General features: G+C 40.8%; 1 protein-coding gene across 1 annotated transcript in view; it reads right to left on the bottom strand.

Annotated features, from left to right (window-relative positions):
* LOC311235298 (arfaptin-1-like) overlaps positions 1 to 14771 on the bottom strand; it is a 25115-nt gene extending 10344 nt beyond the window's left edge. The window contains exons 1-4 of the mRNA XM_084322719.1: positions 14697 to 14771; positions 11859 to 11968; positions 4806 to 4896; positions 433 to 530 (exon numbers count right to left, since the gene is read on the bottom strand). Of these exons, the coding sequence (XP_084178845.1) occupies positions 433 to 530; positions 4806 to 4896; positions 11859 to 11951 (282 nt within the window). The 5' untranslated portion in view covers positions 11952 to 11968; positions 14697 to 14771. The remainder of the gene's footprint in view (positions 1 to 432; positions 531 to 4805; positions 4897 to 11858; positions 11969 to 14696) is intronic.
* Positions 14772 to 18917: the final 4146 nt, after the last annotated feature.

Below are 18917 nucleotides of genomic sequence, written 5' to 3'. Positions count from 1 at the left end.
TCTTCACTTACATTTTTTTTTAATAATAATAATAATAATAATAATAATAATAATAATAATAATAATAATAATAATAATAATAATAATAATAATATATATATATATATATATATATATATATATATATAATATAAAAGGTTACTCTTGATCAAACAAAGATGAATGTCCCTATTGGGATTAATAGTGCAATAACTTGCTTTTTCACCAAACTTCGCTTAAAACAAATAAAAGGTGCCTCTTGATCATCAAACAAGAATGAATTTCCCTATTGGGATTAATAAAGTGCAAATCTAACTTGCACAAAACATCACTTTTTGTAAAATAAAATGTGACTCTTGAAAAGATTTTTTTTTCTTTTTTTGAAAATCGATAAATTGTCCTAAATCATTAATTTGAATTAATCGATAATATCGATTAATCGCCCAGCCCTACCTTGTACGTAGTGATGCTCCACTTGCGGACTTTCTCCAGTTTCTCGCTGGCCGGGGTTCTGTTGTTGCCAGGGACGATCACCATCTTCTGAGGGATCACTGGAGGGGTGAAAGGTCAACCAGTCCAAGTTACCATGACAATCCCAACATCAGTTTGGCCAGTGGGTTGATTTACGAATGTCATGGCCGTCACTTGATAACAGTTCTACTGAGCTGCAACAGTAGAAATATGTAGGCTGTCTTCTATTTTGATTGACAGTTGAAATGGGGGAGGAAACTAACTTTTTGGCTTACCAGCCAACTGGCGAGTAGCTGATTTTTTTTAACCAGCCAAACAGATTTTTTACCAGCCAAAAAAAATCGCTAATTGTGATAATTACTTCTTTGTATGTCTTCGTCTCAATTGATTTTCAATCATAGTAATAATCACACCGTGTCTCTACTCTTTAAAATATTTATTAGCATAAAACATTAATAACAGTGTCTCTACTCTTCACAATATTAGCATAAAACATATTAACATGAAAGAGGGATCTATTCTGGACTGGGTTGGGCTGAACTGGGCAGTGAAAGATGCTGGGTTGGACTGGGTTGGGCAAAAAAACCGAAGTATGTTGTGAAGTGTATAGATAGATGTGAAATGTATAGATGTAGCAGTACTGTCTATCTGTATGTTGTGTATGTCATATGTTATGATGAATTGAAAATGGGGGACCCTGATGTAAACAAGACGAAAGTCTTTCTCTGGTCTGCATTCCCTTAACAATTATGTGTATTGAGCCGTACTGTATTGTACACATTCTGCAATCTGTTAATAAAGTTTTCAATCAATCAATCAATCAATCAATCAAGTTAACTTTGAACCTCGGTTGTCAAGCCGCGTCAATGTTGTGTATGCATCTGGGTGGGTAGGCATCACAACGGTGTTCACTGTGCCTTTAAGACAGCACGGTGGGCTGGACAATAGGAGCCTCGTATGGGTTCTGCGGTCCTGCAGCTGGATGCATCTCGGGCTGGACGACAGGGCTGTGAAATACCCTCAGTGTTGTGGTATCGTCAGTTCGGTTGGTGTGTTGTTGAGCATGCAATAAAACATATAACCTTACGTCGTAGTCCGGTGCGTTTTTGGAAACATTATAGTCATAACCGATACACGGCTAACATGGGGCTGGCTGCTTTGAGCACACACACACACACACAGGGCTAACGTTAGCTAGCAAGCAGCTATATAGCTAAAACGCTAACTAGAAGCTGAATGAATGAAAACTTTATTTAACAGATTGCAGAATGGGTACAATACAGTACGGCTCAATACATACAATTGTTAAGGGGATGCAGACCTGAGAAAGACGTTTGTCTTGTTTCCATCAGGGTCCCCCATTTTCAATTCATATAGACATTTATGACATACACAACATGCATGACATTTATGGCATAGGGACATATAGGTATTTAGTACTGATACATTTGTGACATAAACGGTATTCAAATATACAGTACTGTTACCCCTAGATCCTGACAGAGTATATACATATGATGGGGAGGGGACTGTTCATTAGGAGGGGGTGGGTGGGTGGGAGAGAAATATACATACGGCGGGGAGGGAATATATACATGCGGTGGGGAGGAGACTGTCTATTAGGAGGTGGTGGGGGTTTTGGGCATTTACGGTGGCCAGTTTCGAATTGCAGCCTCCCGTAGGTGCTCCTTTACAGCTTTGGGTAGGGCGTTCCACATTGTTGTGGCATAATTGCGAAACGTGTTTAGTCCCTTGTTTGAGCCGAATCTGGGTTTAACATGATTTGTTGAGCTTCCTCTGGTGTAGTGGTTGTGGTATTCACTGACCTTTGGGAAGTATTTTGACATGTACATGGGCACCCCGGTGTACAGTTACAATAGACTAACATACACCTCTGTGATTTAAATGTGTCCTTGCCTTAGACTCAAGGGTTGTACTAGGGTTGGATGCAGTTCCCCGTTGGTCAGTCTGTCTGTTTTCCATCTTCTGCTGTGTTTAACGTACCGCAGGACTTTTATTCAACATTATATATGTCCGCCGCGGGTTGGCCAGTAGCCTACTGCGGGAACTTTTATTAAACATTATATATGTCTGCGGGTTGGCCAGTACTGCGGGAACTTTTATTAAACATTATATATGTCCGCGGGTCTTGTGCAGTGCTCTCGTGGCACTGTCAACTAAAGCGAGCACTCAGAAGACATGCCAGTGACCGTGATTGCAGAATGTTTTTTTTTGTTTTGTTTACTAGTCGCCAGACTGGCGAGTGGTCTTCATGAATCACTCGCCAAACCTAAAAAATACTCGCATTTGGCGAGTAAAGTGGCCTAATTTCCTCCCCTGGGCACCAGTTCTACGACAGTCCGGCATGTTTCAGGATGTTTGTGTGAGCTCTTTTAGCCATGTTTCAGGATGTTTGTGTGAGCTCTTTTAGCCATGTTTCAGGATGTTTGTGTGAGCTCTTTTAGCCATGTTTCAGGATGTTTGTGAGCTCTTTTAGCCATGTTTCAGGATGTTTGTGTGAGCTCTTTTAGCCATGTTTCAGGATGTTTGTGTGAGCTCCTTTAGCCATGTTTCAGGATGTTTGTGTGAGCTCTTTTAGCCATGTTTCAGGATGTTTGTGAGCTCTTTTAGCCATGTTTCAGGATGTTTGTGTGAGCTCTTTTAGCCATGTTTCAGGATGTTTGTGTGAGCTCTTTTAGCCATGTTTCAGGATGTTTGTGAGCTCTTTTAGCCATGTTTCAGGATGTTTGTGTGAGCTCTTTTAGCCATGTTTCAGGATGTTTGTGAGCTCTTTTAGCCATGTTTCAGGATGTTTGTGTGAGCTCTTTTAGCCATGTTTCAGGATGTTTGTGTGAGCTCTTTTAGCCATGGTTCAGGATGTTTGTGTGAGCTCTTTTAGCCAAATGAGATTTGATTCTGGTTCAGATCTTCTAGCAATGCTAGAATATAAACTTAATTTGGGTGTTAGAACTAGGGATGCTTTTTTTTTTTACAGATATCCAATATGCCTATATTGTCCAACTCTTAATTTCCGATACCGATCCCCCCCCCCCCCCAAAAAAGAAATAATTTCCGGTAACTAACATTACATATCTCTTGTCGTGGAATTAACACAACAGTGTGCATACTTTTGACAATAAAAGTATGTATGAGGGCCGAAGTTCCACTCTACTGGTTAAAGTTGCTTACTCGTGAGTAGTACAGTTGTGAGTTGATAAAGAAAATACTGTCCACAGCCGCTCCAGTGTAAACCAAAGCGGTCTTTCCTTACAGAAGTGGTCCTAAAGCTATTTTCCTAAATATTCACGTTACTACTACAAGGTAAGAAAACTGTATTTTCCCAGTCTCCAAAATCACAGCCGACTCGACACATGAAAATTCCTCCACACTGGAAAGCCGTAAATCAACTTGCCGGCTCTTTCCACAGCAAAACGGTAGGCTTGGCAATGCAGGCTGCAGTCTATGTTGTTTAGTCTATCTGTTCAGTCCTGTTCAGTCCTGTTTCAAGCTACACACTGCTCTGTCTTCTTCTTCTTATTTGAGTTTCCGGCAGTGTAGACGCATCGTGGCGTATTACTGCCCTCTGCAATTCTTTTTATGGGCTCTTCTTCTTCTCCTTCTCCTTCTTCACCTTCTTTTTCTTCTTCTACTGGACCCCGTCATCAACTACATTGTCCATTGTCCAAATGTTCTAGAATGTTCGGTTATGACATCATACGGTGACATCACCAATGTTCCAGAACGTTCGATCATGACATCATACTGTGACATCGCAAATGTTCTAGAATGTTCCATTATGACAAATAAGACGGTTCAATGACTTTATCTAAATCCAATCAATATTCCTAATGCCGGTTCAATGTAAGGTTATAAAAAATAAACATATAAACATTCATATAATACAATAACCTAAATATATAGCTTTGGCTCCTACAGTATGAATTGATGTTTTAATTTCACTGGATGCATTCAACAACATCTGTGCATCTCCCCTTTTCTTCTCTCTCTCCCTCTGGGTCTCACTCTCCCTCTTTTTCTCCCTCTCTTTCCTTCTCTCTCCCTTATGTATTGTAATTTTCCTTGTATACTATTGCTACTGTAATTTTGTATTTTATTTACTTGTATGCATGTACATAACTTTGTTTTTATTGCAGCCCATGGGGACATTAACGTGTGTTGTCGGGCCTTACAAATCAATTCGATTTTATTTTATTTGAATAATGGTGAATTTAAGTGTTTAAATGTGATCCGTTTGCTTTCCATCTAAGACTGAAGATTTCCCTCTGGCTGAACACTATTGTGTTATTGTATTTCATCTGACTTAATCGGTTGCATTATACTGGTGAATGGCTTACCTTCATTCTGCTCCGTTTCCATCCTGGGAACTGCCTCAGTCTGGCAGGAAGTGACATCGTTGTCGGTGTGGTTAGAGTTCCTATCGTCTTCCTGGAAGAGAAGTGATTAAAAACCATCAGTGGCTCCAGGGCCCTCATTTATCAATGGTGCGTACGCACAGATATGTGCGTAACCCGTGCGTACGATCCCTTCTAAGCAATGTGTGGGACTTATCAATTTGAACGTGTGCTTGACTTTGTGCGTATATTTACGCACAGCTCAGGCCGTGCGTACCTGGCGCCCAGCAGTAGAATATGAAGACTGCAGACGGACGGCATTATGCTTTCATCAGTTTCATGCATTAGTTTCAACAATGACATGTTCTGTATGACCCGTAATTTACTATAGTGCATTGTAAAATAGCGACATTAGTGTAATTATTGTCAAACCCTAAATAGCATTTGGAATAGGTATTTCCGAATGAATTCAGCCTGGTTCATAGCGTTATTATAGGAATACTTCTCGCGGTGTGCGCTCGGATGTTTTCAGAGATATAGGGCATGTCTATTTGCAGAGAGAGAACATAATAATATTAAGTAGAATTCGCTGCCCGAGACACATTCTCCTTGATTTGCTAATACTTTGGGGCCCCCCCCAAAGTATTAACATGCAGCGGGAATCACATATTCTATAACTCACTTCTATAACATAGCAGTTGGTGAACAATATTGAATTGAAAAAATCTAATTAATTTGAGACCTTGTGAATCAAAATCTATAATTGGTTAATCAGTGCTCATACCCAACCCTAATATGTAGCCAGATATATTGACCATTATAGGAATTTCTTTCGGCCGGTCCTAGTGGCCACAACAACAACCACCTTCCATTCACTAAGATCATCCCCCTACTCAGCCTATCAACTGTGGACTCTTCTCGTCGCCGTGGGAAACTGAACTCTCACAGACCAATCAGAGTCACGGGCCCCCCCAAGATCAAAGGGTCGGGAAGGTTGTCACAGAGATGATAGCTCCCTGCTGTGATTGGCAGTGTGTGATAATTCCGCTCAACCCCTCTTCGGTCATTGGCTGGTGGGGATCTGGGGTCAGGGGTCACTGGAACACTGAGACAGGAAATAGTCACCTGACACAGATGAGTTTTAATGACCAGAAGACACACGCACACAAAGAAATATGCGTATGTGTGTGTGTGTGCGTGCGTCTGTCTGTCCGTGTGTGTGTACAATATGTCTGTGCATCTGTGTGTGAACTCAGACCTCCTGTTGTTATAATCCAGATTCATTATACTTCAATGAAAAACAAAAAGAGACACAGAGAGAGAGAGAGAGAGAGAGAGAGAGAGAGAGAGAGAGAGAGAGAGAGAGAGAGAGAGAGAGAGAGAGAGAGAGAGAGGGAGAGGGAGAGAGAGAGAGAGAGAGAGAGAGAGAGAGAGAGAGAGAGAGAGGGAGAGAGAGAGAGACAGAGAGAGAGAGAGAGAGAGAGGGAGAGAGAGAGAGAGACAAAGGCCTAGGGGTCGCTGTTTGACGAAGTTACAGATTCTACCTTTAGAGTACTCAGGAATCTGTATCGGCAGCACAGAAGTGGTATCGCTATATCATAATTTTTTTTATTAACTTAAACATATTAAGTATTTATATCGATTTATTTTTACAATATGTAAATATCCATACCTCTACACGCGCGCGTACACACACACACACACACACACACCCACACACACCCCCTCCCGGAGTGAGTCAGACCAGAGTCTTTGATGATGTACCTCTCTGACACCTAGCGTTACTTCCCCCTGAGTGATCACCCCTCTCCCTTACACACACTTGGTCTCTCCCCCCCTCCATCCGCACCTGTATCAGGGACAGGCTGATCCAAATGCAAGGTGGCAGGGGGGGGAAGTAGGGGTTAGTTAGTTAGTAAAGTCAGGATGGATTGAGCTCAAAGTTGTTGTGAGCAAACAGGAGACGGCGAGGTATGTGGTGACGTACGCAGTGCCTCCCCTCCAACATCCGTCTCAGACAGATCATCTCGCCTGCCGCTAACCCCTTCACTGCCACACTACCGTGTGATAGTAAAGGGTTAACCTTCTGTAGTGGGGCAGTGAAAGGGTTAACCGGCTGTCATGTGGCAGTGAAAGGGTTAACCTTCTGTGTATTGTCGCAGTGAAAGGGTTAACCGTTTGGTAGTGTGGCAGTGAAAGGGTTAAGGTCAGGGTTCCTCTGGTTCAGATGGATCATCTTAGCTGCCATTAACCCTTTCACTACCAAAGGGTTAACCCCTTTCACAACCACACGACAAAGGGTTAACGCTTTCACACCTTCTGTAGTGTGGTAGTGAAAGGGTTAAAGGATAAGGCTGGTGTCATTTTATGTTTTTTCTCAATGAGAGAGAGAGAGAGAGAGAGAGAGAGAGAGAGAGAGAGAGAGAGAGAGAGAGAGAGAGAGAGAGAGAGAGAGAGAGAGAGACCTGTTGATGACATCATCACCAGCACCACACCGGTCATCTCACAAACTGTCATCATAATGGTACTGTAGTCTTATCACACAAACGTACATGTGTGTGTGTGTGTGTGTATACAACCAGCTTAACACACACGCAAGTACACACACACCAAAGTTAGCATAGTAAACAAAACTAAAAACTAAAACTAGGTGTCAAAAATAACAGGAAGGGCGCTAGGGCATAACAAAAAATATTGTTTGTTTCCTGTTGGTTGTCAGTTAAGGCCATGGGTAGGTAGGGAATTTATTTAATTAAATTTTTTATTTTATTCTTTCCCACGGCGACTATGGATAGGGAATTTCTTTATTTAATTAAAATGTTCACAACAACATGGATGCATGTACTCTGCCAGCATGTTTAATATCCATAATACTAAAGGTTTGACTAAGATTTCTATGAAACTTTATTCACACAAAAAAAGATTTTTTTTTTTTTTATTATTTAAAAAAAAACTCATAAAATATATTGGGTTGCACCTAAATCGGCAGGGTCGGTCGGCAACCGGAAACAAACCATTCTTTTTTTAGGCCTAGGGGGTGTGCTGAGTAAAATGAAAGCGTGCACTGACCTTGGGTTTTCAACATTTACACAACTATTTGATTCAATGGTTGGTTGGTTCTGTTTTATTTTATGCTGCTGGAGTATGGGGTTTTGATGATGCACCAGAGTGTAATGTTATCCAGAACCGTGCCATGAGATACTTCTTGGGAGTCCATAAATATACAGCAAAAGGAGCTATAGAAGGGGACATGGGTTGGGACTAGGGATGTCCGATATTATCTGCCTACATTGGCATTCAAATGTGATATCGGAAAATATCTGTATCGGTTTTCAAAAAGATATTAAATTTTTTTTCGTTTTGTTTTTTTAACATTTCTATAACCTTTATTTACCCAGGCAAGTAAGTAAGAACAAATTCTGATTTTATTTATTGTCAAAAGTATGCATAATGTTGTGTTAATTCCACAACAAGAGATATGTAATGTTAATTACCTGAAATTATTCAGTTTTTGGGCGGGGAAACCCTGCATATATCGGTATCGGTTGATATCGGTATCGGAAATTAAGAGTTGGACAATATCGGTATAGGTAAAAAAGCCAATATCGAGCATCCCTAGTTGGGACTCATGCTTGGTCAAGCAAAAAGGTGAAATGGTTAAGTTATGGAACCGCCTGGTCCAGCTGCCAAATGACAGGGTGACAAAAAAGATATTTAACTGAGACAGAGCACACGGTCATCCCTGGCCAAGAGAGATGTCCATGATTTTTTCTTCTGCTGACTTAAGTATGATTTTTTATGAACAATCTGCAGTGTAAGGTTCACATAATTCAAACAAAATTATTAACAATCCATCAGGATAAGTGGAAGGAAAAAACTATATGGAAAAAACCTAAACTTAGAAAATATGTTGAAATTAAAGATGAGGATTTTACTGAACCTGTCAATTTAAATGAATTAATATTGAAATTCTTTATTGGGAAAACCACATTGAGATACAGTATCTCGTTTTCGAGAGGGTCCCACATTTTGTGCAATGTAATTCAGAATCAGAACACATAACACACAACAAAAAAATAAAATAAAGGACACATACAAAAACACAACAGAACAAGTACACATTATAAGAGGATATGTCTCATTATAAGAGGATAAGAGGATATGTCTCATTATAAGAGGATAAGAGGATATGTCTCAATCTCCATCCTAATAGGCCCACTCCACGGCAGTCACATGACGGTGCCACCGCAGGGCAAACAAATATGCTTACCCCATGATGACACCGCCAGGCAGCCGCCGCGAGAAAGGCCCAACAAAACATTCAAAGGGTTAGTAGAATACAGGATGTAATAGATATTGAGCTCCAAGACTGTCAAGTCAAGTCAAGAGTTTTAATTGTCACGGCATACAGGTATACAATGAAATGCGGGTGGTCTTGCCCGCAACGATGTGCAATACAGTGGTACATATAATAGAATCAAAAGAAGAAAACAACATTGTGCAGTAACAGGTAGCAGGTAACATGGAGTGACATCTCGGTATCTGTACATAGTTATTTACAGAGCATGTGTGACATGCTAGTTAGCTTTGGTAGTGCAATACACTGTTCCTGTTATTCTAATTTAAAGTGTCCTTTCCTTTGGCCATAAGTGTGCGTGTGTGCGACATGAGTGTGTGCCCGCTCATGTTAAAGTGTTAAGTGGCTGCTCGTGTGTGAGCGTGCACAGTGTGCGTGTCGTGTGTGTGTTCATGTGTGCTTGTGTGTGGACAGTTCAATGTTCTGAGCACTCAATGTTCATTGTTCATGGCTCTGATGGCCTGGGGGAAGAAGCTGAGCCTAAGCCGCTCTGTCCTAGTAGCTGGGGTTCGCAGGCTGTTATTGGGGTGGTGAGGGTCTTTCATTATCCTGCAGGCTCTGGATTTGCACCTCTTGTTGTATAGAACCTGCAGGGGGGGTAGTGCAATACCCGTGGTACGCTCGGCTGAGCGCACCACTTTCTGTAGGGCCTTCTTGTCCTGTGCCGTGCTGTTTCCATACCAGGCAGTGATGTTTCCGGTCAGGATGCTCTCTACAGCTCCTGAGTAGAAGGACTGGAGTATCTTCCCCGATACTCTGAACCTCCTTAACTGTCTCAGGTGGTAGAGACGCTGTTTCGCCTTCTTTACTACTGTGTCTATGTGTGTTGACCATGTCAGGTCCTCTGAGATGTGGACCCCCAGGTACTTGAAGCTGCTCACCCTGTCCACGGTAGCCCCGTTTATCATCAGTGGTGTGTGTGTCTCCTGCTGTCCTCTCCTATAATCCACGATCAGTTCCTTGGTTTTGCCAATGTTCAGGAGCAGGCTGTTGTCCTGGCACCAGCGTTCCAGTACCTCAACCTCCTCCCGGTAGGCCTGGCAGGAGAGGAGGAGCAAACAACCTGCCCAACGAGCGCCCCAAATCAACCAATTGGCCCCCCCCTGCCTAAAAATAGGAGTAGAGCCAACTAGCTAACCCGTAACACCCGCATAAAGGACGGCTATGCCCCACGTCTCCTCACCAGCGCAGGAGCCCCACCAAGGAAGTATGTACACTTGACCATAAAATTAGAACAAAGAGCATTTTTAAAGAGGTAAAATGAAGATATGGATCGAATGGTCACCGGAAGGTTGTTCCAGTCCGAAGGGGCTTTGAACATGAAAGATTTCTTGGCCATTGCTTTTGAAAATGTGAGAAACTGTGAAAAAATACTGTACAGAGTGTCTTAGACGATAAGTGCAAGAAAAAGGGACCATCAACTGTTTCAGATAAGCAGGATAGTCAGAATGGATACATTTGAAAATCAATTGCAGCCAATGTCTCTGTCTTCTTAAAGTAGGAGAAGGCCAGTCTAAGGTTTGATACATAGTACAATGGTGTGTTTTGAACGGACAGTCAAGAACAAATCTGCATAATGTTAAATTTAAAGAGAGGACAGAGGTCTCTGTGTGCCCAGTTAAGGTCTGGCACCCTGCCATTGGCTGTGGAAGTGGGTAGATTCCAAGGTAAACCTGAGGAGGAGCGGTTGTGTGTTCTCTGTGATCTGGGAGTGGTGGAGGATGAATATCATTTTGTTTTTTATTGCCCCTTATACACCGATTTGAGGAGGGCTTTATTTGAGAAAATTCTATTTGTAAATCCGGATTTGTTTTGGCAGTCTGAGAGTTGTATGTTGAGTTTTTTTTTTGTGAGAGATCTTCAGTTTTGCAGGATTTTTGGAAAAAGCATGGCACTTTGAGACAAAACACACTATAGCCTATATACTTGTATATGAATTCCTCTTGTTTTACATACATTGCTTACAGCTTGTTATATTACATTTTATTGTGTTTTCTTTTGGCCATCTTGGTCTATATAACTTATTGTCAAAGTCAAGTATACTAGTATACTTATTGTTTATGTGTCTTGTAAGCCCATATGGGCTGGGCATACACCTATATGTAAGACACGAAAATAGAAAACAGCAAATCAAAATAAAATAAAATCATACCTCATTTGCACCTTACTAGGGATGTCCGATATTATCGGCCGATATTGGCATAAAAATGTGATATGGGAAATTATCGGTACACAAAAATTATTTCTTTTTTTTTAACCTTTATTTACCGAGGCAAGCAAGTAAGAACAAATTCTGATTTTATTTATTGTCAAAAGTATGCATAATGTTGTGTTAATTCCACAACAAGAGATATGTAATGTTAATTACCTGAAATTATTTTGGGGGGGGGGGTATCGGAAATTAAGAGTTGGACAATATCGGTATATCGGTATCAGTAAAAAAGCCAATATCGAACATCCCTACACCTTACCCTAAGTTTTGTACCTCATCTCATTTCTGCATTGTACCTCACTGTTATTCATTTGACTCTGTATTGTATATGTATATTGACTGAACATTCCTTTACTTACTTTTTACTTACTGTTTTTTTACTGTATGTAGCACACTCTCAGGGGCTCATACAGAAACACGCATTTCATCATAAAGTATTCTGTATTTTATTATGACAAATAATAAACTAACTTGAAACTTGACCTACCATGTGAACAGTCTCCTCCTGCCCCAGCGGCCTCTCTCCATCTGTGGGCATGCTAGTCTCAGCGGGGCCTCCTCTCTGCCCATCATCCTCCATCCTCCTCTTCTCCTCTCCTGAGAAAAACAAGTTCAAGTTCAAGTTTGTTTATTAATTGTCATAGTAAAATACAGAATACTTCATCATGAAATGCTTTGTTCCCTGTATGAGCCTGGGAGTGTGCTAGATAAAAATAGATAAGTATAAAATAGAAAAAGTCAAAAGTACGTCAAATAAAGTGTTCAGTCAATATACATATACAATATACAATACAGAGTAAAAAGAGTAACAGTGAGGTACAATGCAGAAATGGGATGAGGTACAAACTTAGGGTAAGGTCAGGTGCAATGAGGTATGAATTGTAGTGCAAATCTCTTTACTAATAAATATAAAGTGTGTTAAAGTGTCTAAAGTGAGTAGAGTGAGTGGTAAGGTGAGTGTTTGTTTAAAGTGAGTGTGTACACATGTGGATGTGTGTGCAGTGAGTGTAGATGATGGGTTGTTACATAGTGTCATATTGTCAGAGCATCCTGATGGCCTGGGGATAGAAGCTCCTTCTGAGTCTCTCTGTACTGGCCATGAGGCTCCGCTCCGGTATCGCTTGCCTGACCGCAGCAGTTCAAAGAGACAGTTGTTTGGGTGACTAGTCTTTGGTTATTCTCTTAGCCTTGGCCCTGCAACGCTTATTGTAAATGTCCTGGAGAGTGGGAAGCCCACCTCCAATTGTGCGTTCGGCTGAACAGGCCACAAACACAACTCTTTATTCTGACCCGTTCTATAAACTGTGCTCTGGGCTTTTCAGGTAAAAAAAACCCAGCAGAAAACAATATGTTGCAGCAGAACCAGTTTTGGGTCACAACAAGAGCGATTGGTTCTGGAAAGTGTGGGTTCACTTCCCAGTGAGAGAGACGTTGAAAAGCTGTGAATTCATTCACATACCACCTAGGAGTGCTGATCAGGAGTCAGTGACCAGGAAACACTTATCTTTATGACCTTCTTCAAACTAACAGACTGATTCTTCTGACTCTAGAATAGATCAATGACCAGGAACACGTGTCTTCTTTGGCCTTATTCAAACTGACAGATTGAATGTGACTCTAGATCAGTACTCTCACTTTAAGGGTTTTGTGAATAATGGACCACAAACTATTGGTCAATGGACAAAAACAATGGAGATATAATAAATGTTTCTCCAATTATTTGTCTCAAACACCATCAGGTTTATGGGTTCCATTGCGCCCCTCAATCAATAGTTACATCGGCCCGGGGCGCAGCCCGGGAAAGAAAGAGGAACAAAAAAGACAGGAACAATACGAAAACAGAAAAGATACATGCAGGCCAACCAAGCAGATAGAGAACGGACAGACATAATACACCAGTCATACTACAATACAAAACTAGCTCATGGGTTGTTTATGTGTAACTTTAATCTCAATGGACCTCATGCCCCACCTTAACCGCCCTTTGGAATGCGTTAAATGTTTTAGTGAATCCTGTGATTTCCCACTAGGCGTAATAAAGTTGATCTTATCTTAATGTCTTGTCTTGTTTCATGTAACTATCGAGACAAGTAGACTTCCTGAAGACATTTATGAGTGGCAATGAGACTTGAGATCTCTTGAAATAAATATTTAATATATTAGACTACTAATATATAGTAGTCTAACATATATGTCATATATGTTATGATGAATTGAAAATGGGGGACCCTGATGTAAACAAGACGAACGTCTTTCTCTGGTCTGCATCCCCTTAACAATTGTATTGAGCTGTACTGTACTGTACCCATTCTGCAATCTGTTAATAAAGTTTTCAATCAATCAATCAATCAATCAATCAATAAAAGAATTAAATCCTAGATTCATTTTCTCATCAGTAATTATTTCCCATTTGGGACACAACGCTGTACCTGGGTTTGTGTGGACACGCAGCCCCATCTACTGGTTAAAGGCACAATCTGTCTTTTTAAAATCATTTCAATGTGTGGTATAAAGTACACTCAGATACTCAGTAATGAACACAACACAAGAATTCAATGTCCCAGACATCACCGGTGGCCATATTCAAACGCATTTACTCAATAACCGTCAAACTAAATTAATGTATTTTATTCCAATTCGCCAGGCCAGTTCAGTTAGTACCACGCTCTTCTAAAGCAAGAAAGTTGATAGGGTCCCAGGGGTGTGAGCAGAAAAAACTGTAATCGTTTAATTTCAATAATATTTGTATTCATTAAAGAAGTTAGCCCAATGAGAGCATACAGGAATGACTGTTTCACCCTCTCCCACTGTATCTCCCCATACATAGGCCTACATTATATTATAGACTATGGAATTCTGGACTAAATCACATCTACAAACAATGATCTTCTAAGATAGGGGTTCCCTGAGATTATTGCTGGTCCTTACCTTGACATAAAAAGGTTTGAGGACCAATGCTGTAGAAAACTTGTTTAGAAGCCACCAGGCCTAACTACCTGTATGATGAATTGAAAATGGGGGACCCTGATGTAAACAAGACGAAAGTATTTCTCTGGTCTGCAACCTGTACCCATTCTGCAATCTGTTAATAAAGTTTTCAATCAATCAATCAAAACCTAAACGTGTCGGTAACTTTATGATTGTTTATAGGCCTAGACTGACTGGCTAAGTACGTGTATCGTTCAACCTTCAAAGAGTGTTGAAATAGAAACAATGTTTCGCAGCAACAGTATACAGGTATTGTTAACAACAACAGCCTGCAGAGACAATAGGAACAGCGCCCAATGGTTGACAGTTTAAGTTAGTTTTTCTTTTTTGTATCTACCTTCCGACTTTCAGCACAAACTTCTTCCTTTTCTCTGTCAGTCCCCGTTTTTTCTTCAGCAAAACCAATGCATTCAATAATAATAATCACTTCATGATTCCAAAAATATAATGTTCACATTTGCCACTGAAACGTTTTGAACAGCGACAGGTTTGGGTACAGTATGTTATTACAACAACACAAACACACACCCGGAAGAGTTTTCTAACGGGGGGGGGGGGGGGGGGCGGGGGTGTAGGATTCGATCCACTGGTTGTGCCGGTGAGGAGGAGGGGTTTACTTTCCACTCGAACAATAGTATGCAGCTGCAGAATGTCAGAACCACCACAGTAGCGGCGGGTTGAGGCCCCGGCGGCCTGTACGTTAATGCCAAGCAAGCAGTGCAAAAATGCTTCCGCATTCGTCACCAAGTTTTGCACTGCTTGCTTGGCATAAAGCTACACGCGCCCCGGCGGGCTGAGACCCCGGCGGGTTAGACCCCTCGCTTCCATTGGCTGATTTGGGTCACGTGACCGTCCCACCCAATGGCTGAATTGGAGTGTTGCACTGCGGGCATTGGCTGATTTGGGTCACGTTGCACTGCGGGATTGATTGATTGATTGATTGAAAACTTTATTAACAGATTGCAGAATGGGTACACGTGACCGCCACAGGCCCTGATTGATTGATTGAAAACTTTATTAACAGATTGTAGAATGGGTACAGTGACAGATTGATTGATTGATTGATTGATTGATTGATTGATTGATTGAAAACTTTATTAACAGATTGCAGAATGGGTACAGTGACCGATTGATTGATTGATTGATTGATTGATTGAAAACTTTATTAACAGATTGTAGAATGGGTACAGTGACCGATTGATTGATTGATTGATTGAAAACTTTATTAACAGATTGTAGAATGGGTACAGTGACCGATTGATTGATTGATTGATTGATTGATTGATTGAAAACTTTATTAACAGATTGCAGAATGGGTACAGTGACCGATTGATTGATTGATTGATTGATTGATTGATTGATTGATTGATTGATTGAAAACTTTATTAACATCAGGGTCCCCCATTTTCAATTCATCATATGACATACATGACATACAGATAGACAGTACTGCTACATCTATACATTTATGACATACCAGATCTACAAATACAGTACTGTTTGTGATACAAAAAGGGTCTAAAAAAGAGAGTATACATTTGAGGGGGAAGAAACTGTACATTGGAGGAGGTTGGGTAGGTGGGATGGGGAAACTGTACATTGGAGGAGGTTGGGGGGGGCATGTGGTAAACATGTTTATCTTTTAATTTAGTTTTGAATGACCAATTGAAGCTCTGACATACCTGCGGTGCAGCGAGGGCGAGGGGTCCAGACGCGGACGGCCGTGTTGCGTTCCGAGGTGTTGCACAGTCAGCCGCCACTCGGGACAATAATACGGCCCGGTCGTGGAGTCACTCCACAAGTCTCCAATACAGCGCTTGCAGAAACGATGCTTGCACTTCAACGTGATCGGGTCCCGATATGCATAGCTACACAAAGGACACGCCGCAGGGGTGTCAAAAGATGCCCCCATTTTGTTTACAAACTTTACATCTGTTAGTGTTCACTTCCGTGTTTTGGTTAGCCCAAATCACGTGTGAATGAATGAATGAAAACTTTATTTAACAGATTGCAGAATGGGTACAATACAGTACGGCTCAATACATACAATTGTTAAGGGGATGCAGACCTGAGAAAGACGATTGTCTTGTTTCCATCAGGGTCCCCCATTTTCAATTCATATAGACATTTATGACATACACAACATACATGACGTGACCCAAATCAGCCAATGGAAGCGAGCGTCCTCAGCCCGCCGGACCTCAGCCATTGGGTGGGACGGTCACGTGACCCAAATCACGTGACCCAAATCAGCCAATGGAAGCAAGGGGTCTCCGCCTGCCGGACCTCAGCAATTGGGTGGGACGATCATCACGTGACCCAAATCAGCCAATGGAAGCGAGGGGTCTCAACCCGCCGGGGTCTCAGCCCGCCGGGGCCTCAACCCGCCGCTACTGTGGTGGTTCTGGGATTCTGCAGCTGGAAGCATCTCCGAGATTGTCTGCTGTTGCTCAAAGTTGATCCCGAAACGAAAACCTGGAATTTGGGATCCGTGTCTGGAAAGTTGTGTTTTCAGCACGCTGGACAGGTTACAAGGTATGGTTATTATATGATTAATTAAATAGTAACGCTATTATCACTCAAACCGCGTATCGTATAACAGCTGTTGTTTTTTGCTCAAGGTCGAAATGCGTGTCTTGTTGTTGACAAACAAACTGTAAAGTAAGAGTTCACAGTTCACTTCTATAACGTTACACCGTCGGGTCATCACTGCCTTTACTTTATTCGTTTTTGGACCTTAAAATACACATAGGATTCCTGATTCAAGTCTGATTCACCAATAGTACTGATGATTAGTTGATTCAATCAACCATTATGCCTCGTCCAGCAGTGGTTCTCTCGACCCTTTTCACGTCCCTTTGAGCTGTGTACTGTACCCATTCTGCAATCTGTTAATAAAGTTTTCAATCAATCAATCAATGGGTAACAGTACTGTATATTTGCATATAGTATATGTCACAAATGTAACAGTACTATATACCTGTATGTCCCTATGAGCCATAAATGTCATGATGTCATGTATGTTGTGTATGTCATAAATGTCACTATGAATTGAAAATGGGGGACCCTGATGTAAACAAGACAACGTCTTTCTCTGGTCTGCATCCCCTTAACAATTGTGTGTATTGAGCCGTACTGTATTGTACCCATTCTGCAATCTGTTAAATAAAGTTTTCATTCATTCATTCATTCATTCATTCATTCATTCATTCATTCATTCATGCATTCACCCCCAATGACCCCTTGTTGAGAACCTACAATATCTACATTAGCATTTTCAGAGGACGGTATTGATTGATTTATTGATTGATTGATTGAAAATGTTATTAACAGATTGCAGAATGGGTACAATACAGTACAGCTCAATATACACAATTGTTAAGGGGATGCAGACCAGAGAAATACTTTCGTCTTGTTTACATCAGGGTCCCCCATTTTCAATTCATCATAACATATATGACATACTGTACATGACATACAGATAGACAGTACTGTTACATCTATACATTTATGACATACCAGATTTACAAATATACAGTACTGTTTGTGATACAAAAAGAGTCTAAAAAAGAGAGTATATACATTTGACGAAGAAACTGTACATTGGAGGAGGTGGGGGGGGGGGGGGGGGTAGGTGGGGTGGGGCGACGACTGAACTGTATAACGGTATTTGACGTTGGTATAGTTTTCCAATACAAATTACAAGTCTTATCTTGTAATACATTTGTCATGGTGCTATTTAATTCAGAATTGTCTTTTTTATTTGACTTTTGTATACTGCTGCAAGGAATAATATTTTAAAAACATTTACTGTATATAGTGGATGACGGTATAGTATAGTAAGCATCCATACCTTTGCATGGATCCATGACAGTATATCTTCATAATTCACCCTCTATAAATAATCATACAATACAATCGGCTACATCTCACATGAAACGGGTAGTCTCTCTTTGTACGTTAGCACTGTTCCTCCAGATAGAGGAAAGGGAGAATTCTGACTGAAATAGTCAGCAAATGCTTATATACCCACCCACAGATATCCTCTGAGTCAGACTACGAAACAGGCTACAGTCACCATACTGTACACCTGTGTCATTCTTAAGAGATGAAGAACGTGACAGACATGAAACAGACAACAATATAATATTCTAATATAAAATGAAGGCAATTAGCTGATTTAAATTTTCAATATGAAAACAAATATGATGAAGATGATGATGATGATGATGATGATGATGATGATGATGATGATGATGATGATGATGATGATGATGAGGGTGTCTGATTGAATTTTGTTTTATTTAAAAGGGAAATTTGGCCAGTTGAAGCAGACTGCAGATGATGAAGATGAGCAACTGAAAAGGTATACTCTGGAGGAGGAAGAGGGGGAGTTGGTGTTTGAGTTGAAGCAGATCATTCTGACCCTCAGAGGAAGAGTCTGACAATTAAATAACATTTATGTTGGATTATTATTTCTATAAATTATTTCTTTTTGCAGATTGGTACCAAAAAAAAAACCAACCATAAAAACAAAGCATTGAAATCTTTATTTTGG

Source organism: Notolepis coatsorum (genome assembly GCF_963971535.1).
Source record: "Notolepis coatsorum genome assembly, chromosome: 1".
Taxonomy (NCBI): Eukaryota; Metazoa; Chordata; class Actinopteri; order Aulopiformes; family Paralepididae; genus Notolepis; species Notolepis coatsorum.
This window is presented reverse-complemented; position numbering and strand designations above follow the sequence as displayed.